Source organism: Doryrhamphus excisus, chromosome 1 (assembly GCF_030265055.1).
Source record: "Doryrhamphus excisus isolate RoL2022-K1 chromosome 1, RoL_Dexc_1.0, whole genome shotgun sequence".
In the NCBI taxonomy this organism is placed as follows: Eukaryota; Metazoa; Chordata; class Actinopteri; order Syngnathiformes; family Syngnathidae; genus Doryrhamphus; species Doryrhamphus excisus.
The window spans coordinates 21877586-21900115 of NC_080466.1; the positions used below are offsets into that span (position 1 = coordinate 21877586).

Sequence of the window (22530 nt, forward strand, 5' to 3'; positions counted from 1 at the left end):
TCGCCTCCCAGAAGGTAGTCGCTGACACAATTGTGCGGCAGGGTGAGAAGAGTCCTGGATGATCCTGAGAGCTCTGCTGACGCACCGGGAGTTGTAGAGGTCTGCCAGGGAGGGGAGAGGGTAGCTGATGATCTTCTGTGCTGCTTTGACCGTCCTGTGCGGCTCCCATACCAGATGGTTAGGCAGTAGGTCAGCAGGCTCTCCATGGAGGAGCGGTAGAAGGCCAGCAGAAGTTTCTGGGCCACGTTGTTTTTCCTGAGGACTCTCAGGAAGTGAAACCGCTGCTGAGCCTTTTTGATGATGGCTGAGGTGTTTTGAGTCCAGGTCAAATCATCGGAGATTTGGACTCCCAGGAATCAGAAGTCATGGACCCTCTCCAAGTCCTGCTGAAGTCCACGATGATCTCTTTCGTCTTCCTGGTATTCAGAGTCAGGTTATTTTTAGAGCACTAGGTTGTGAGTCTCTGAACCTTCTCTCTGTAGGCTGTCTCATCTCCATTTGAGATCAGCCCGACCACTGTGGTGTCGTCCACAAATTTGACGATCCAGCTGCATGTGAGAGGGGGGAGGCCGAGTTTTGTCCAGTTTCGTGTTTAGAATGTCCGGGATGATGGTATTGAAGGCCAGCCAATCACAGGGCACATATAGACAAACAACCATTCACACTCACATTCATACCTATGGACAATTTGGAGTGGCTAATTAACCTAGCATGTTTTTGGAATGGGGGAGGAAACCGGAGCACCCGGAGAAAACCCACACATGCACGGGGAGTGTGGAATTGAACCCTGGTTTCTTAGCTGTGAGGTCTACGCGCTAACCACTCGACCACCGTGCCACCCAATAACAATATTTAATATTTTTAAAAATAATAATTAATCTAGACCAGGGGTGGGCAAACTTTTTGACTCGCATTGATATAACAAAATTTCCGGGGGGGGGGCAGACTATATATTTTACACGTAACAGTCCACCTGGTATTATTGTATCTGTAAAATTGTCATGCAATCTGCTATTATTATTTTATATTTATATTTAAATATTTTAAAAATAATAAAATATTATAATAATTAAAATAAAATTAAAATAATAATTATTATATTATTATTATGTAAAATATGCAAATATAACAATATTATTATATATAATTAATATAATAATTATCATTAAACTTTTGAAAGATTGGGCGGGCCGTATTCAAACACTTGGCGGGCCGGATGTGGCCCCCGGGCCGTAGTTTGCCCACCCCTGATCTAGACTCATCAGATTAATCTGGCATAGACCTGCTGCTGTAGGGGGACTATTTTGTTTAAGTGATACTTTATGTTGTTTTTCAGAAGAAATTCCATCACATGATTACAGATTACAGATAGATAAAGAAGCGCAACTTAAATGTTTTCAAAATATAAATGAATATTATTTTTAAGCAAAAATGTCTGAATGGATTGTATAAATTTGGATGTAAAAAAAAAAGTATCAGCACAGTTGTCAATTGATTTTCAGTTCATCTTATCAAAATAAATGAGATCTAGCCACTTTTATGACAGTAGACCAGTGTTAATTAACAATTATTTATTTCAATAACAATATTCATTCATTCATTCATTTTCTACCGCTTTTTCCTCACGAGGGTCGATCTCTGTGCCGCCCAATAACAATATTTAGTAATAATAATTAATCTAGACTCATCAGATTAATCCCGGTTTCCTAATTAATTAATCATGATTAATCACTACATGCAACTATGTGTAAAATGTGGCCATATTTACAGTATTTTATTGAAAGAAAGATCAATGTCAGGACAGGATGATATACAGTATAATTGATCTAAACAAACTGGAAATTTAAATGAATCTAAAAGTCTGAAAATCCATTTTCTTGTACAGTAGCAGCACGTTTTTAAACCGTGTTATGCACAATGGTCGTCACGTTCAAAGACAACGGGTCATTTATGTTGAATTCACCTTTTCAGTGCATGTTCTGGGAATTCCAAGCATGCTTAAATGCAGCAAATTGTACTTCCGCTTTAAGAGGTGTAAGAATGTTCTTGATGTTTGTCTTGGTCTTTGGGTTTATTCAGACCACACATGCGCACGTGATAAAGACCTTGTTGTGACGTCCGGCGTGGGAACTGTCACGATGCCAATGCATTAATTGGGAAAAAAAAAATGAAATGTGAATAAGAATACGTTTTTTGCCATTAAAGCGCTAGTTTTGATCGCCCTATTAATTATTAGATATAATTATGTTATTCTATGAGTGGTTGTTTTCCCCTTCTCTGTGCATAATAGGATTTCTGTATGAGCGATGACTTTCAATCTTTCAGCTGGTTGTTTGATGTGTTTTCTGCCACACCTCTCCATTGCCCTCTGTGGCGATGTAAAGGTTGGGGGTGGAACGAAGCAACGTCTCCATCCCACTCCCTCCCGGCTCTCTGCTGTCCTTCATCCGACCCCCCTGGATGGTTGTCGCTATTGAGCATGAGTAATGACGTTGTCATCACCGTAAGTCTCAATTCATCAGCGTCAGATAGAGAGCAGGAGCATGGTGGATACAGCAGTGAGCGCCGGAGAGACAATGAAGGGAGAAGGAGGAGCTTCCTTGGTTTCTTCTTCACCAGGCCTATTGTTGGTGCTTCCCGTACATCCTGGCGAGATCGCCAGGGATGAGATCTTTGTTCTTTGTGATGAGTTGTTTCTTGGATTGAATATTGTTTCTCACCTTTTTGATCAAATTCCTGATACGCTCAACTTTCTTTGGCCCCATGGCGGGTTGTTTAGTAGCCGCACTCAATAAAAAACATATAGTGAGTCAACAAGGTGTTGTTTCCGCAGAATGACGTACAAGATAAACAAACTAGTTTGTTGTGCAATATAGATAGATACTAGATCTGATTGAGAACAAATTTTGTTCAATACTGAAATATTTCTGGCCACCTTATGTTGTATATTTGTAATTATTGTAATTATTGTAATATTTTCATCTATTGTGATCCCCAGAAATGTATTTTCGTTCACCCTTTCAATGTCCACACCGTCTATTTGTATTTGCTGGTACGTGTCCTTTCTGCTGTTAGCAAACAGCATGATTTTAGTTTTACTTAGGTTCAAGGACAATCTATTATCATCAAACCATCTTTTTAGTGTGACCATTTCTTTCTAATGATTTCGTCTGTACTCCTGCCAGAACAAAAAGCAGTGGAATCATCCACAAATAATACCAGCTTTAAGTCTTTTGTAACTTTGGAGATATCATTGATGTACAAGTTGAACAGTTTTGGTCCCAGTATTGACCCCTGGGGAACTCCGCACGTAATATATGAACTTGCAGATGTGTATTCCCCGAGCTGTACGTATTGCTTCCTGTCAGCTTAGTAGTTTTTGACCCAGTTCAGAACTAATCCTCTTATTCCGTACCTTTCTAATTTAGTTATTAGGATGTCATGATTGATTGTATCAAAGGCTTTTGTCAGATTTATCGGATGACTAATTTATGTATTTATTATCATCCCGGGCCTGGTGCCCACGAGACAAGAAATCTTGTCGTGTTTTAGTCTCTCGTTACGCCCCGGTATATAAGTGTCAGTCAAATTCTGAATAAAAAACAGCAAACATCGTTGAATATGATCAGCGAGAACATTCTCTTTATTGTTTATGTTTGAAAAATCAGAACAAAAAACTTTTTCTTGTAATTCTCTTTTGTTACCGTTTGAGTTCTGTACAGGATAAAAAGAAATAAGCACTGCTTAAGAACAGTCAACTCTCAAACTAGAAAAACACAAACAAAACAGGAGGTTTACAATACAAATTAGTAGTAAGACATTGTCTGAAGTGCAATGGCATAGCTCAGATGGGTTAAAAGTCAAACCAAAACAATTCTAAATAAAAATACTTCTCTATTTTCCCAACAAACAGTATTTATTTCTTTTTTTTTTTTTTACAGAGTAGAGACTGTATTATCTGATGTATTTAAACCTGTAAAAACATATTTACAAATAGCCATTATCTTTTATATATTTTTCTTATAATCACATATGTCAGCACCAGTAAAAAAACAAAAGCAAACCAAAACAAATAACATAAAACAATGGACATTAACAAGATACGTTTTTGTTCAAATGTTGTCTACAGACTTGGTCCCAGTACACGATGATATTTGGAGGAAGACAGCGCTCGTCTTCCTGGAGAGACTACAAACGTTGAAGAAGGCAAGACTAACCCCTAACACGAGAAACCTACAAGGTGTTTTTCCGCTGGTACTGGCCTGACGCATTTCTCTGGTGATTACTCGTCGGAACCTGCCTGGAGTACTCTACACAAACCGGGGAGTCCGTCTCAAACTACGGGTTGTCTTCACCGTCCTGCCTGATAAAACTGCTACAAACCCAGGGACACATGGAGGACTTGGACTAGGGGCGGGCGGTGCGATCCAAATATCCACAGTACAGATACCAGGCTACCAGGCTACCAGGCTACCAGGCTACCAGGCTACCAGGCTACCAGCTGTATCCGTATAGGACCCATACTACCTTTTATTGTGATTACAATCATGATCAGCAAATTAAAGGCAAAATCACTAAATCATTCTATGATCTTGAGGATCACGATCAGTATCCGTATTTCTAATCCTGGTCCTGTATTTGCTCAAATTTGCAGTATCGCCCCCGCACCACTAAGCATGAAAATCATAAGCAGAACCTGGTTGGCGGGTACTTGTGCTGACTCGATGTTTGTATTGAAGGGCGGGATTATACGATACCAACAACCAGGGGGGTGAATGAGCAACTTTACAGGGAAGAAGGCGTTAGCAAAGATTACCTTACAGTAACAGGAGGTCAGACTTTTCCACGTTGAGATCGACAGCTTGGGTGTCGGATGACCGTCTTTTTAAAGTCGACTGAATCCAAGTCAGGACTTGGTGCTGCTGGAGAGCGGGGACAACTCGTATTTCTTCACAGTATAACACAACCGGCTGGAGCAAGGGTGTGGTCTTTCAACGCCACGTTACACATCCGGGCTGCGTTTCCGTGGAAGGGAAGGTTTTCAAAAAACGCAGGTTTTCAAAAAGACAACAAAAAAAATTCCAAATAAGGATAATTGGTTTGTTTTTTCGATGGACACAAGACACAACCAGCAGTACTTAGAAGAGGTAAAACACCGCAACAAACAAGAGTGGGCCTGATGGGAGTATTGGTAAAAGAAGAAGTCACTTGTGGTGCTTAGATACATTCAGTGCCCAGTCATCATCTAGCCGCCAGTCAGTATGAGGGATGTCATGCCGTTTGTGCCACGCAGACTCGCCTTGCCAGCGACCTCTGCTGTTTATGTGTGTGTGTACAATTACTGTATATACCATAATCCCTTATTTATCACAGTACATTGGTTCCAGACCCAACCGATATATGTGAATTGCTGCAAATTTCCATAGTCGTGGTATAGAAAACCTACTAAATATGCTCTCTAACATTATTAGAGCGTCTAGATGTGAAATAACACCCCTATGGTCAACGTTACACAGGTATTACTCAATATGGTAGCCGTCGTAGAAGAAAATAAGACTCATGAGACTTGTGCTCATGTCTGTTGCTGTGAGTGTGTTCCAGTGTGTTCCAGTGTGTTCCAGTGCTAGCAGACAGACAGGAAGTGACTTGGCTGCAAAAATGACCTGTGTTAGGGATTATTGTGCCTGTCGTGAGATCATTTAAATTGCAGATTGCAGCCTCTGGTCCCCGGTGTGTGTCTCATCCAACATTACAGTAACATTACTGACACCTAGTGAGCAGCATGGAATACTACACACTTTCTCGATGCTTTTTATTTGGATTTTACTTCATATAGCCATTTTTATGCCTGAAAATGCTTAATTTCATAGAACATATAAAACATGTAGAATTAGCTGTAATATTCTTTATAGATTTTGTATACTGTAAATATAGCATAGTGTACATTCCGTACATAGTACACACACATACAGTACGTATACATGTGTATACAGTATGCGGTATGTACTATGTGCACGTGCTTGCTTTTAGCTGCCTGTTCTTCTTTCTCTGCATTTACCACGGCTGTACTTGGTTGGTCGTCTTCAAAAAACGCAAAATGTTGGTTGCCTAGCAAAAGCAGGCAAGACTGGAGAACACTGGCGTGCTGAAACAGATGAAGCTCATTTGTTCTGTTGTGATCTTCACCATTTCAACAGTGAAAGGAGTGTTGAGAGCGAGGAACGACTCTCTGGAGAGCGCCAGCGAAAGAGGAAGGACGACGAGAGAAAGAGATCAAATGACGAGTGGGAATTATGCGTGTGTCGGAGACAGGAAATGGGAGAATTGAGAGTGCTTTGGACTCCCTCCCAGCTCCGCAAGCGGCAGAGAGATCTGAAGCGCTGAGCTGGGTGGCACAAACACAAATAAACTGCTGTCTTCAGGGCAGGTTTCCCCGTACTGACTCTGCGGCAAAAAGCGCTGTGGAAATAGAGCTTTCTTTAAAACTCTGGAATAGAATACAGTGGAACTCGTTTGGATTCAACCGCTTGATTGACGCTCCTTCAATTCATCTAACATGCATATTTTTGGAATGTGGGAGGAAGACCGAGTACCAGGAGAAAACCCATCAAACTCCACACAGAGATGCCCAAAAGACCACATGAATCCAGATCTCCTGACTGTGTGGCCAACATGCTAACATGCTAACCACCAGGCCCTCATGCGCAAAATAAACTACGCATGTTCACTTGACTGGAGACACTAAATTGTCCATAGATATGAATGGGATTGTGAATGGTTGTTTATGTATACGTGTCCTGCACTTTTACTCCACCTGGGCTGGGATAGGCTCCAGCATACCCCAGAGACACTAGCGAGGACAAGTGGCATAGAAAACCAATGCTTTTCCTTTGTATTTAGATTTCATATGACATCATACTTGAATCTAACAGAACTTCCATGTCTTGACTACTATAGCAACAGGGCTGCGATTAATCTGAAGTTAATCTGTTGTTTCCAGTTGGACTTTAACACCATATTACATTTTAATCAAAAAACGATTAATCGGATACCAAAACAGTTGTCCATGAATAGGATAATGGATTAATAATTAAATTACAATAAAGCTTTTCTCCGTCTAAAAATTTTATTTTTTCTGCTGTGGTGAAATGCAGGTTGATGCTATCATGCTTTTGCTTTGAAGCTTACTTTGCACTGAACAGGAAGTAATTGTGTGTAGGTTTTAATGCTGTGTAGCGAGACAATAGTTATGTTGCTGTTGTTGTTGATTGTGAACTTAACAATACGACTACACAACACGTTTTTTCTTAGAACTTAAGCGACCACTTTTTAGTAATAAGAAGAACATGGTGGACCAAGACTTAGACAGGTTTGGCGCTGCAACAATTCCCGTAAATTCTGGACGACACACATCAACAATGATGTGGCTAATTTATGGCTAAAAGAGCTACAGTTCCATGCAGTTTAAGAGTGCAGATTGAGGAAGTAGTGAAATGGAGTAGTGAAGTGGACACTAATATCACATTTTGTGTAAGTGTAAGTGTTACACGGCGATCATCTTTTGATCTGACAAATCTTGGGTAGGTTTCATCAAGTGCGAGATTACGGAGATGGGATGGAAGGATGGAAGCTCCTGCAGCTTCTGCTTGGACTTTTTGGACCTCGGCAACTGTTGAAAAAAGAAAGTCTGTGACGCTGGAAGCACCGCATGTAGGTAGCATTGCAAGGTTTATAGTGTCTTGCTTGTCTTTTCTTGCTTCTGATATGTTGCGTAACAAACCAGTAACTGTTTGTGTTTGCTTCGTATTGATTTGGTCCATCTAAGGCATAACAATCAGTCGAATAATCCAAACAACTCGCTTCAGATTAATCAACTAAGAAAGTAATTGTTAGTTGCAGCCCTAGATGGGTTGTCTTAAACGAGTTCCACTGTAATACTTTCCAATGGGGACTAGCAAAAACCAAAATATGTTGTAATCTCAATATGGGTTTTCATTAATATGCACAAGTAAAAAAATGATTTCTGAGCCCTCAGACACACACACACGGAACACACACAAACTCATTTGTAACCTTGCGCCACAAAACATGCCAGCCACCAGTCAACACTGTAGTTGTCTCAGATTTAGTATCGAACTTGTGTTTTTTTTGTAGTTCATCCAGTAAAAAGTCATCGCCAGCTTCCTCGTTGGCTATTGGCTTGGAAAAAACTCCTCCATCCAACCATCGCTTGAGTCCAGCTCTGCCCCCGATCCATCACCCAATCCGAAGGCTCCTCCACTGGAGGGCCCGCCCCCATATCCATAGGATGACATGTCTTGACTGGATGTCCTTTGGTAGCCCTGTGTCTGACTACCAACCCCTGCTCCCGCAGGTCCGTAAGGTCCGCCTCCGCCCCCAGCCCCTAAGCCAGGCCCCCCAAGGCCTGGCCCGAAACCCCCCATTCCAGTCACCCCAGGCCCCATGACTCCTTGGTTTATTCCCTGGCTCATGACCATGGGCCGAGACTGGTTGGTCCTGGACTGTCCGCCTATGTGAGTGCCCATGGGGCCACCCATCCCCGCTGCCGGGTTGCCCACTCTGGGGTCCATCCCTTGCCCCATCCCTTGGCTAGGTCCTTGAAAGTGTTGCTTGGCCATGCGTGGGGGCTGACCTGTCTGCAACCCATAACCCTGGGCTGAACTGAACCCGATCATGTCCCCTCCTGCTCCTGTAGTCCTTACCACGCCTGCCCCCATGCCTTGCAGATTCTGCCCTTGTTGCTGCGGCCAGCCTCCTCCAGCCATTCCTCCGCCCCCCGCTCCTGCTCCCAACATATTTTGAAGTCTTTGTGCTTGGGCTTTGGCATTAGTTGGACCTTTGAGGGATTGCTGAGCCATGGGGTTTATTAACATCCCCTGCCCCCCATATCCTCCAGCGCCACCACCTGCAGGGCCCCCAGGCATCCCTCCAACCCCGGGACCTGCGCTTGCCTGCCGGGGCTGCCCTCCAGCTGAGTTGTGCTGCTGTGCAAGACCGAGGGACACTTGGACACTTTGGCTCTGGTGTTGCTGCTGGTGGATCATTTGGCTCATGGAGGGGTTGAGGCCATAGAGAGAACCCTGGCTGGACCCCTGGGTGCTGTAGGGTAGACCCATGTCAGACTGGGGTCCCACAGAGCCTCCTTGGCCCTGAACGGAACTCATCTGGACCATCTGCTGCTGGTTCTGCTGCTGCTGTTGTAGAAGACGCGCTGCACGGATGTTCTGGAGGGCTTGGCTCCTGGATGCCAGATCTTGGGGAGAACCTGAAAGAGTGACGTGAATGTCGGTAGTTAGAAGAAAGTAATGGTTGTTGAAATACTGCAAGACTCTTATCGAGACTCTACTTCAGGCATGCGCTGACATTTTTCCACAGATCCTGAAAAGCCAGAGGTTGCAGGGGCCATTTTGATATTTTTCATTTCATATATGTGAAAAAACAAATCCATATATCAACAAATCCATGTCTTGTTGTTAGATGATGCAATTTTTCTACGCCTAAGATTACAAAGTAATCAACGTATAGTGGTAAACAGTGATGTTCCACAACACAACAGCTTCAATTCACCCCCGCATTCCTGCTTCACTGTCATCCGAACATTTTAAACGCCACGCTTGCTTTCCTAATAGATGCTCAGTAGCGGCATGGTCGAGGAGGTCTGCTGCCGAGGAAATTGCTCAAAATCCTGTAATAAAGCCATTTTTGACATCATTCCACTAATCCCTCACCTCACAGCTTGGTGTGCAACAGCAACAGAGTGAGAACAAAGAGGAGAACACTCCACACTCTCAGGATGTGTGCAGTGGGTAGACTTGGAGTAATAGTACACTGCAAAACACTTGTGTAATAGTGCTAATAGAGTAGAGTGGATCACTGCACAACGTGACATGTATTAGGGGTTATTCAGATAACTATAGGATAAACAACATAACACAACTAGTATACTTTCTTTTTGGGGTATTTGTTCCGTCTTTCTCAGTTGTCTTGAAGTTCATGTTTACGTTGTAAATTTTCAGTGGTACAGGAGTGATAGGAGTAGCAGATACTGGCACACAAGCCTAGAGCACCAACGCGTGGCTGTCAGTGTGAAAAAAAAACATATTTAAGTCGCTCGGGAGTATAAGTCACAGGACCAGTCAAACCATGAAAAAAAGTGGGACTTATAGTCCGGAAAATACGATTAAAAGAAGCCCACCATTTTGATCTGTTTATGTCTTAATGCTCCCTTTATAAGGTATTTTCATCAAGTGTTGAGATTTTGCACTGTGGTCGGCCGTCCTTGAACGCAACATAGTTACTGTGAGACACAAAAGTGAAACTTATATAACTTTTACCCCAGGGGTGCTCACACTATTCCAGCCTGCGAGCCACTCCCAAAAGTCTACCTCCTACTATAAAGATATATAGCCTATTTAGTATACTATAAACAGAATTATTTATGCATATTGTACATGTATGTCAGAGGTGCAAACACTTTGTGGGCATGCAAGTTACAAGTCAAAATGACCTACCTAAAATAAAACAGAAAAAGATAAAATACTAGGGATGTTATCTGTGTCGATAATTATTGGCCCAATAGCAGCATAAAAATGCAATATTGGTTGATATCAATATCTGATTTTTTTTTTTTCAGATGGTGAAAACCAATATTTTAAAAAGGCTGTATACAACATATGTGTTCATTCCACCACAGGAGATATGGCATGTGTCGGTATCAGAAATTTAGAGTTATCGGAATATCAGTTTTCAGCAAAAAAAGCCAATATTGGACATCCCTATAATATATACATATATATACCCAGCTATACTAAATACAGTAACACTTTATAGTAATGAATAAGGAAGGAACCTACCTAACCCCAGCCACTACTCATTCTTCCTCAGTAGCTACTGTATTCCTGTGTACCTTATTGTAGAGCCATACCATCAATACTAATAATTACTATTTCACATTCACAGGTTTAATTAACAGGTCATCAAAACAGTTGACGTCATTCAATAACCCACAATTCAACTGAATATGGCAATAACAATAATTAGACATAACTCCTCAATAGTTGTGCATATGCAATGCAATATACAAAGTTTTATGTGAAGTATTTCCATAATGCATCATATTAACTCTCTAACAAGATCTCAGTGTATAGACTGGTCATATATCTCATCTCGTTTCATATTATCTACATACTGTATTGTATATACGTAACTCTGGGAAAAACTGTTGATTTTGTTAATACTTGGGTTGTTATTATTGTTTATTTCTCTATATTGTGTATTTTATACTGCTTAACTGACTCTGTACTCTTGCTGCTGTGCAATACAAATTTCCCCAACTGAGGGACGAATAAAGGCATATCTTAATCTTAATCTCTTAATGACCTGAGTAGTAGCTACGTGGCGTCCATGTGTCACTTCCAGTTAGCATTGCTATCAAGAAATGAAAATGACGACGCAGCCGATATGGAGGAAACATTTGAAAAAGGTTTCAGCAATGGCGACATTTTCCAATTCATGATAAAATAAGAGTTTGACAGACAGAAGTATAGAAACCAGACATTTCTATAGTGGAGTTCAGGACACGAAGCTGAGCCGCTGACCAGTTGACTCGGATTACGTTTGTTCCAGATACAGGCATCTTGGCGCTGAGTTAGTTTGTCCGTAATCTTAATAATAAAGATGAAAGTTCACCGCTTAATTAGCTTTGGAGGCGAAACAGTGAATCAGAAGTGGAATCCAACGTCAGCTGACTAATGTCATATGACGTTTATTATGGGGTGGGTGGCACATGCACATGACACCCACCCTACCTTGACGACGGACGTGACGGGCACCCCTGCTCTACACTGTGACTCCGACGCCATCTGTTCATGTTATCATTGACGAGTGCGTGGTGAGTCTCGACTTGAAATACGTGTGGGAGGCATATTTAGGACTAATCTTATATCTTATAATTATTACAACTCTCCCATTTACTGCAAAGGATCCAAAATTGGAGGAGAACATCAGCAGGAGAGTTGAAAGGTGGATGAGTGAGACGTTTGTCGTTTATGGGCCATTGGTTGGCTAGAGTGGAATGTAACTACTGTATAAAAACATGTGATCTGAGGGGCTACTAATGGAGTTTTTCTTTGTAGACAGATGGCAGGAATACAAAACTGGTTCTCTTGGCTTCCACGTGTCTCCTGGACTTTCAGTGAGATATGCTCCGATTGCCAGAAACGGCTTTAAACTTGACTTTCCTCCTCGCTCTTCATCTCCCCATCATCCTCGCACCCACTCTCTGTCACTCTGTCGTTCTTCTCAGCCTCTCCACGTTCCAGATCATCTACCTATTCTTCTCGTTGCCACCCACCCCCTCCGTCGTCGCTCCCACTTCACTCCTCTCATCCATCTCTGACTTCACCGGAACTCTGGGGGATCCAGGACAGACAAGTTGCCGTGGTAACAAGCAGAGCAGGAATATTCACATGAAAAAAAACAGAGAGGGAGGCAAAAGCGCATCTGAACGCCAAATAATATATCTGACAGAGACAGACCGAGAAGATGAGCTTTGAATTCAGTGTGATGTTCAGAAAGTGCAGCTGCTTGCACACTGGGGGAAATCACTGATGCTCAATTTGTTTACTCCTGACAAAGACATGAACGAGCCATCTTTTTTTGGAAAAAGCATTGAGGAAAAACATTATTTAACGGTTGGCAGTATTTGCTTGATTGATAGATATTTAAAAAAAAAAACAAAATGCAATGGAGCCTGTCAAAGTTAAAGTGATAATAACGAGTTGTTTCACCCTCGGCCCACATGGTAGTTTTAGGAAACGCAGCGGCAGATGATGTGGCGCCACAAGCGGGAGCAAATATTGAGCAGATTGACCAAAGAGTATTTGAATGGCAAGTTTAGCTTCAAAGCCCCGGCAGATGGCTCTCGACAAGACCAAAGTTATTTGTATCGACTGTCGCTATGACCCGAACTGTCACCAGAGTACGTCGAGTCTTGAATGCCGTTTGCTGGACTCAGCAGGAGAAACTGGTGGAGCACTGCAGTTTATGCAATTTTGCAATTTATGTATTAGAATTTTTGCTTGAACTGCTGAGTTTGTAAAAGAGAACACAATAAAACTTGCATGTTGAAAGACTTTGTTTTCATTTCACTTAGTTGTCTTTGCAAACCTTTATTACTAATTTTAGTCACAACTATATTTTGCTCGAAGAGAATGATATTTAAGTGATGGACAGTTTACCTTAGCAATGTCTACCTGTTGTACATTGTTGTTGTTTAAATAACCGGAATGCAAAAATGTACATAAAACAAAGATATTACCCACTTCATGTTGATAGGTGTATTAAAACCTTAGAAATGATCTTTCAAAGGTAAACTTAAGCGTGTATATATAACAACTTTATATCTGTGATAAATTACAAGTTAACTATGAATGGATCCCGATTAAATATTTGAATCAATTGACAGCCCTGCTTTGTTGTCTTGGGTGATTGTCATGCTGGATGACCCCCTGGCGACCCAAGTTCCCATGCTGTTACAATCCGGGGCGCTCCTTTCATCAGCCCCTCAGGGCGGTCCTCCCGTAGCCTAAGCAGAGAAACGTCCCCAAAGCAGAAGGTTTCCACCTGCGTGTTTGACGGTGAGCCAGGTTGATCTCAATTCCAGCCTCATGTGACCACGTCACAAGTGTCTCTCAAGCTTGGTGTGAATTATTCAGGTGTTTGAAGAACGGCTCCCAACTCCCTTGAGATCATTAATTATGCATTGATTGACTATTATCTTTTTTTTTTTTTTTATCTTTTTACCATTCAAAACAGTGTTTTCTCATGGGCTTCAAATATTTATTTCACTGTCTCAAAAACAAACACATTTACAAAGTTTATTTAATGTTTTTCTGGATATTTGTTGCTGTTCAAATGAACCTCCCATAAAAAGGGACTGGAAAATCAGCCGTAGATCAAATACGTCCTCTCCCCAAATCTATTGACAGAAGTTGAGTGTGTTTGTTTACCTTGATACTGACTGACTTGAGGGTAGGGATTCCTCTGGCCTTGGCCCATCTGTCTTGGAAGATGCTGCTGCTGGAGCTACACGCAAACACAAGCACACAAACATATTGTTTGTTATGAAACACATGGGAGAGTCGATAGAAGAAAGATCTTTAGAGGACGTGAAGTGAGTGAAGTGAGTGAATTGAGTGAAGTGATTTGCAGACGCCAACATATACGAAATATCAAACACGATGATGACATGTCACACCTGCTCGGCCAGTAGTTGCTGCTGTTGCTGCTGCCTCTGCTCCCGGAAGAGCTGCTGCTTCTGCTGCTCCATCATGTGCATCTGCACCCTCTTCTCCTGCTCCATCGCCATCATCTGCTTCATCATGGCCGCCTGCTGCTGGTTGCCCACGTAGCCCGGAGGCGGGCCAGAACCCTGGTTGGGCCCCACCCCCGAGGCCACGCCACCTGCGGGGTGTGGAGGAGGGATGGAGCCCGGTGGCCGGGACATTCCCACCACACCTTGTTCCTGGAAGACAGTAAAGAGGCAATCTTTCAATCAATGCAGTTGGTGGTGTCGTCAGTCAATCTGACACCAAAGGTGACGGATTCACAGCTCAGGTTACGTTAAGATTAAGATTAAGATTAAGATTAAGATTAAGATATGCCTTTATTCGTCCCTCAGTGGGGAAATTTAACTTTCCAAATAAATTTGGACCACCACAAATACCTGTTCCACCTTTCTCATAAACATGTTGTAATGCGGGCGGCACGGTGGTCTAGGGGTTAGCGCGCAGACCTCACAGCTAGGAGACCAGGGTTCAATCCCACCCTCGGGCATCTCTGTGTGGAGTTTGCATGTTCTCCCCGTGCATGCGTGGGTTTTCTCCGGGTACTCCGGTTTCCTCCCACATTCCAAAAACATGCTAGGTTAATTGGCCACTCCAAATTGTCCATAGGTATGAATGTGAGTGTGAATGGTTGTTTGTCTATATGTGCCCTGTGATTGGCTGGCCACCAGTCCAGGGTGTACCGAAGACAGCTGGGATGGGCTCCGGCACCCCCCGCGACCCTCATGAGGAAAAAGCGGTAGAAAATGAATGAATGAATGTTGTAATGCACCTGGTCTGCCACAGAATAAGAAGATGTCAGTCTGAGGGGTCACAGACTTAAACAAGTTTCGCTGAATTACGTTTACAAAAAAGCCAAAAGTCTGAAAAACAATCAAGAAGCTGCTCTTCATTTTTGTGCCAAGTTTTGCTAATTTCCAATGTGAGCGTCACATTGAAGCTACAATGATGGGTACACATGCCTTGTACATAAAAGCAGCCGCTAATGTACGTATAAGCATGAGAGGGTGTGGGATCTATGACTGCAGATTGAGCCAACATACTGTCCTTAGCCCTCACGAGGCTGTAACGCTTGGTCCTTGCTGTATGCATTATTTCCTTATTAGCATATAAAAAGCACTTCCCGCTCTATTCGCTGTATGCTAATCTCTAATAAGACCAAATAGCCTGCACGGGGGGGGGGGGGGGGGGGGGGGGGGGTTGGGTTATGAATCTTTTAAAGCCTGAAAAGCTGAACTGAAAGTGGACATTGTTTAGACTGGAAAAAACACAGAATGGGTAAAGACAAAATGGATATTTGGAATTGCCAGGCTGAGTATTTTCACTGCAGGATGACTTTACAAAATGGCAGCCATGGCGGGAGTGTAAAGGCGGGGAGGTACTCGTCCACGTTGGACTGATGGATGCTTTCATCTCCAGGTATGAAGCTGCATGAAGCACGGTCAGATATAGTGAGCCACTGAGGCAAGAGGCGTAGTTCCAGAAACTGATCAACAGGTGGCAGTGGTGACCTTCAAACACCAGTGTGTGTGTGTGTGTGTGTGTGTGTCACCGGTCTCCTCTTAGCAGATGGCTCAATCATGACGGCTCTGATCTACGATTCTGCCGTCTACCCCGCACTAGCCTTTTGTCACATCTCTCTAAAGACGCCACAATCAAACTCCTCCTCAATCTTCTGGAAAACACGGGGTCCTGGGTGACCGAGGTGTTGTGAGTATGTGCCGTGTACATGTACACTGAATACAGTAGAGAAAAGAAGAAGCACTGCTTAGAAAAGGCTGCCAAATGAAGCGGAAGATGACATTTGAGAGGGAAGAAGACGAGGAGAGGTGAAGATCAAGGAGCAGTAAATGATGGCATCCATCCATTTTCTATAGAGTCCTCATTGGAGTTGGTCACCAGCCAATCATAGGACACATGTATAGAAACAAGCGTTTACATTCACGCCTATGGACAATGAAGGGTCTACAGTGAAGCTAACATGTTTTGGGGACATGGGAGGACGCTGGACAAAGCCCCCACATGCACGGGGAGAACATGCAAACTCCCCACAGAGATGTTCCAACGGAGGTTCCAACCCGGATCTTGTGACCATGAGGCAGATGTGCTCACCGCAATGTCACCGTGCTGAGAAAGCAACAGTTGCTGCGCTGAGGAGCAGATGGCTTTTGGATCAGAAGCTACAGCTGCCGTGCCTTGTCGCACCTCACATATTGGCAGACATCGACGACGTAGTCCACAGTATCTCAATGCGGGCTTTGACCACGCAGTGCAAACGCTCGACGACAATGAGATACCATCCTGCAAGCATGTTGCTAATAACCACAACGTGCTCACAACAAATACGCAACTTGTAACTGTTATTTACTAAATTCCCACAAAGCATGCTGGGTCGTCCAGCAGCAAGGCTAGTGAGACATTAGATTTGCAATGATGTGAACCAGTGTACACTTACTGTAGCCTAGGAAACACCATGGATGTTTTCCCCGATAGTTAGAAGGTTAAAATAGCTGCGAGTCAATAACTACATGTTCTGTTGTTCAATAAAGTTTAACAACGTGAGCTAATGTTGCACATTTTTAACGAAAAATCTCTGTCCAATTATGCAAATTATCAACAAAAAAGGGAGAAAACTGGATTTTTTTCAAGCATTTGACACAAATGTAGCCATACATATTTAGCCATGATGTATGAACAACATTGCCACAACATCAACAACACAAAAATGGTCGTTTTACATGAAAATATATATTTTTGTACAAATATTACACCATAAACTATTTACTATTTAATTTTCACATTTGCAACTGGCTGAAATTCCCCTTCAGTGCTGTAACCTCAAACCGAACATGCTCTCTTCTATTGTGGCGTTGCATCATCACCTCTTTGTGCCTCTCATGCAAAAACCATAAAACCAACAACATAAAAGACGTATAAATATGTCTTTGAGAGCAAATGAGTTGAGCATTTCCAAGCATCAAAATGACCAAATAAACTAAAATACAAATACAGTACACTTTCATATAGCATAGTACAGTACCGTCATTAAATCCACCAACGTGTGAATGTAGTACTGCAGATTGGTTACCAGGTGTCGGCAATTGTTCGATGACACCATCACCGAAGCACCAGACTTGCACAATTGTCTTTTATCGCAGCTTTATGTTATCTCACAACAGGGACAATAATAATAACATACTCATCATAATAATAACAGGTTGCGGTCATAGTCCACAACAACTAAAATTCAACTCTGAACTTCCGGCGTCACTTCCTGTCCACCATTGACCAAACTGTCTTAAATGGCTTATATTTATTATACTATTTTGGGTAGTACAAGTGATGACAAATATGACTATATGGGTCCATTTCATGTCTACATGGTTCTAATAATTGCTGGTTAAAAACCATATTTAGAGGATCGTAAACACAAAAATATTCAGTTTATAAACCTGGAATCCTACTTGGTGGAAATGACCTTATCACGGTTGCATCTGGAAGTGATAAACGAAGGATTACTGCAACACGAGTTTGTATATTTTTCAACCCACCCAGATGTGTGGACCCATTACTGCGCCGTGGGTGACACCACAAGCGATGTCCAAGCATGAACATGCTCCTCCAACTTCCCAAACAGTTTCCTGTCCCTCTAACAACCCCGCTGATCTTGGCACATTCCAATGTAAGCAACCAATGTGTTGATTACAGAATATTAGTTTGAGGGAAGAGCTGCTGCTTATATTGGTATTGGTGATATCGGTATTGGTAATGAAGTGCAGGACGATATCGGAGCCACAGTCCAGCCTTTCCACCAGTAGCTGGTGGAGGTTGGGTGTGTGTGTGTGTGTGTGTGTGTTTTTGCGTGTGGTGGGGGCTATTCGTTTTATTGGGTTAGGAAGCATGCAGAGCCCCGGCAATTACATTACATGTGAAGCAGGAAGGGGAGTTCATTGCATTCCTATCGCTCAGCAAAGCAGAAAGGCGTGTGTTTTCGTTGTGTGTGGAAAAAGTGTAAGAAATTACTTAGACACACACACACACACTGCAAAAGACATTGGTACCTGGGAGTCTGTGTGTGCTCACCAAGGCGGAGCTGAGATGGACAACTGCTTCTTTACACTGCAGGTCCAATCAAGTTGAGTAATGGAAGAGTTAGTACACCTGTCCTGTCTCTGACTGCCGCAGTACACAGCACTGTGCTGACTGAGCGCATCCTTCTGCCCCTTTAGGGCTTGTATTCTGAATCCTGCTTTGGGGCAGGTTTAACCACAGGCAATGTTCTCCTCTGATCAACATTTGCAATAAAAACGACTGTTGTAATCATTAGATTAGATTGAGCTGCAGAACACCCCCACCCTTCTCTCTTCAATTACCATTGTTCACTCACAACACAATCCTGGTTTTAGCCCAAAATATGCCTCACACACCGATGAAACACATTGAACCTATAAATGGAATCGGATGGAATCAGAGTCACGGTGTAGCCTTTAGCCAGGTCGTCAGGCTAGCAAGAGAAGGTTAGAGAAGGGCTGTGTTCGAAACCGCATACTAACTACTACATACTTCCATGCCCATACTATCCACACGCCATACTGCATCCCCAATCCATCAGACAGTATGCAAAGCGTTTATACTACAGCGTACTACATGATAACCCACAATGCATTGCGCTCCTACCCGACCTGAAACCGACAGGCTAAAGCTGATTTCACTCTAAAGCGCTAAATTCTTTAAATATATCACTTTATTGAGATTTTTTTTTTAATCAGGCAAGAAAGTGGCCGTTTAGATCCCGAGTGTGCCAATTATATGTACAAATACCAACCGTTTATAATTTAGTTTGGACGAATTCGGCAAAATTTAAGCTAGCCAAAGTGAGCAAAGCACTTCCGGTTATTTTCACAAAAGAAAACACCTCCTTACTTTTTTCATACAAAAAACATAGTGATAAATCACTGCTTTTACTTTGAAAACAAGAAGCAAACCAACTCACAATACATCCTGCTTGACATCACCGTTTGGTCCATCCTGCTGCTCAGTGTTCAGCCGAAGTTTTTTTTTTGCGGTGACGTCACGTCGTGTTGCATCCTGGGTAATTTGAGTGTGAGTAGTAAGCTGATGATACATACTCAACATTTCTGGCGAATGCAGTATGCATCCGGGAACTTCTCGTATACGAAAAAAATGGCATACTGCCAGTGTAGTACTCAAAGAGTTAGTATGAGTACAAGGTAAGTATGCGCTTTCGAACACAGCCAAGGTGTTTCTCCGAGCTGCATCTATACATAATCCACACTGCTGGCCTGTTTTACTTCCAGTACTGACTTACATATACTGTATTTACTTGGGTTCACCTCACCCCAACTGTTAAGGCAGGATTGTTAAATAAGTTGAACTTTTGAAACTCACAGTAACTAAGAGCTGTCAAAATCATCAAAAAATCACAATGCCATCAGTGGAGTATAAAGACATATAAAAATGGTGGTACTTCTTTTATCATTTATTTATAACTCATTACCCACTTACGGTGGGCCTATTTTTGGAGAAAAAATTCCAATAAGACAACTTTTTGGCCCAAAATCCCCAAATTAGACTACTCTGACAGGGTACCAGCTAAAAACAGGCCACATGTGGTACCACTTGCTGTAGTTTCTTCATTTTTGTTATCACTGTTGTGCCTACCAAACAAAAACTATGTTATAAATCCCACCCCTGCCCATCAGCCACTGAATTTCTGTTGCTAAATAATATTCAAGAGGCTCATGCATGCATTGTGTGGCGGATATACTGTATATGGTGTACCTTTGGACATACTGGAGGGTTTTTTTTGTTTGCTTTTTACTAATTCTCATCACTAATTGTACGTTGCGTATCCAGTGTACATCCCTCCGATTGGCTGACTGATGTCGACATAAGCGGTTGTCAGCACAACCAATCTGTGCTACCGGTTTGCCCTCAGTCATAAACACATTATAATAAGAAGAGGGATCCGTGTTGCCAATTTAGCCAGAGGGTTGAGAATCGTTTGAATCTGAACGATTCCGGTTATGAATCTGATTCCTCGTTTCCTAATGATTCTTGATTCCAATGCTTGTACTGTAAGAGGCAGGGTCATAAATGTTTTCATGGTTTAAATAAGGGGGCTCACCAGAGACGAACTATCCGGATGAACTTCCCCGTGACATGAAGTTTTTATCGTCTATACGAGGAATTTCCAACAGATCTATTTTCACATATTTGCGACATATGCTGTTTATGTGACGGTGAGTGTGTGACTTCAACATGCACTAACCAGGGTGCAGAATATCTAACAACTTGAGCTACCATATCAGCGCTAGTATACTTCGCCGCCTCAGTGTTGGTGTAAGCCAGGGGTGGGCAAACTACGGCCCGGGGGCCACATCCGGCCCGCCAAGTATTTGAATATGGCCCGCCTGTTCTTTCCAAAATATTTCATTTAAACTCAACGTACAACCTGGCATCATGGCTTGAGACAACCTTTTGATGGTTGAAGTAGCTGTTTTATCAATTTCGTTATTTGATGTGGTCTGTTGTTTACAAAATGCTCCTGAAAAAGGGACACAAGCACATAATAATAATCTAAAAAAAAATTAATAATAATAATAATACATTCATTTTCTATCGCTTATCCTCACGAGGGTCGCGGGGGTGCTGGAGCCTATCCCAGCTGTCTTGGGGCGAGAGGCGGGGTACACCCTGGACTGGTCGTAATAATAATAATAATAATAATAATAATAATAATAATAATAATTCATTCATTTTCTACCGCTTATCCTCACGAGGGTCGCGGGGGTGCTGGAGCCTATCCCAGCTGTCTTGGGGCGAGAGGCGGGGTACACCCTGGACTGGTCGTAATAATAATAATAATAATAATAATAATAATAATAATAATAATAATAATAATAATAATAATAATAATAATAATAATAATAATAATAATAATAATAATAATTCATTCATTTTCTACCGCTTATCCTCACGAGGGTCGTGGGGGTGCTGGAGCCTATCCCAGCTGTCTTGGGGCGAGAGGTGGGGTACAGCCTGGACTGGTCGTAATACTACTACTACTACTAATAATAATAATAATAATTCATTCATTTTTTACCGCTTATCCTCACGAGGGTCGCGGGGGTGCTGGGGCCTATCCCAGTTGTCTTGGGGCGAGAGGTGGGGTACACCCTGGACTGGTCGTAATAATAATAACAATAATAATAATAATTATTATTATTAATTTATAACGCACTTTACATCAAATAAATGATCTCAAAGTGCACATATAGCAGACTACATGACACTTTTACGTGTAAAATATGTGTAAAAATATACGTGTACCATTGGACTGTCACGTGTAAAATACTATACAGTCTGCCCCCCCCCCCCGTCAATTTTATTAAATCAATGCGGCCCGCGAGTCAAAAAGTTTGCCCACCCCTGGTGTAAGCTATATTTTATGACGCCCTTATTTTGTTAGCACAAGTAAACAGGATGCGCTGCGTATATGAACAAACGTGCATCTCGCAGCTGTGGATCCCGTCCTTTATTGACACCAGACATCCGTATCAGCGAGAATCCTGAAACCCTCGATAAGACTGGCAAGAGACATATGTAGCTTATTGTTTGACTTCTGTGATCGTCACGATGCTTAGAGGACATCCGACGTAGCGCATCAACAACGGGGCGCTCTGGCGAATCTGGAGGTGTTTAATCATGTTGGTGGTGCATTCTGGTGCATTGGTGGTGCATATCAATGTGTTGCCAATGCTGCCCGCTCTTTTTATGATTTTTTTAACCAAGCCTCTTCTTCTTCCTTGGTGCTCGCCAGCTGGTCACTAGGTGTCATAAGGTTCGAAGAGACTCACCAGCGCCACGAAACCTAGGCCAATTCTAAACATCTGACGTCACTTCCTGTCCGCACCCCTCTCAGCTCCCCCAGCGCAGGACCACAATTACAACAACACACCAGCACGAGTCTTATGTCTACTATATTGGGTAATATGTAGTAAAAGTTACTACGGGGTGTTATTTCATGTTTAGAGGGCTCTAATGATGTTAAAACTGTATTAAGAAGGTTTTCTATGCTCCATGACGGATCAGAACTCGAGTCGGTCGACAGACGGGTTGTCCACCTAAACGGCGGCAGCTT

The 22530-nt window shown here is 42.5% G+C and overlaps 1 protein-coding gene across 1 annotated transcript in view; it reads right to left on the reverse strand.

Moving 5' to 3' along the window:
- Nucleotides 1–7147: 7147 nt before the first annotated feature.
- maml3 (mastermind-like transcriptional coactivator 3) overlaps nucleotides 7148–22530 on the reverse strand; it is a 109296-nt gene continuing 93913 nt past the window's right edge. Inside the window, exons 4-6 of the mRNA XM_058091681.1 lie at nucleotides 14279–14545; nucleotides 14031–14106; nucleotides 7148–9286 (exon numbers count right to left, since the gene is read on the reverse strand). Of these exons, the coding sequence (XP_057947664.1) occupies nucleotides 8193–9286; nucleotides 14031–14106; nucleotides 14279–14545 (1437 nt within the window). The 3' untranslated portion in view covers nucleotides 7148–8192. The remainder of the gene's footprint in view (nucleotides 9287–14030; nucleotides 14107–14278; nucleotides 14546–22530) is intronic.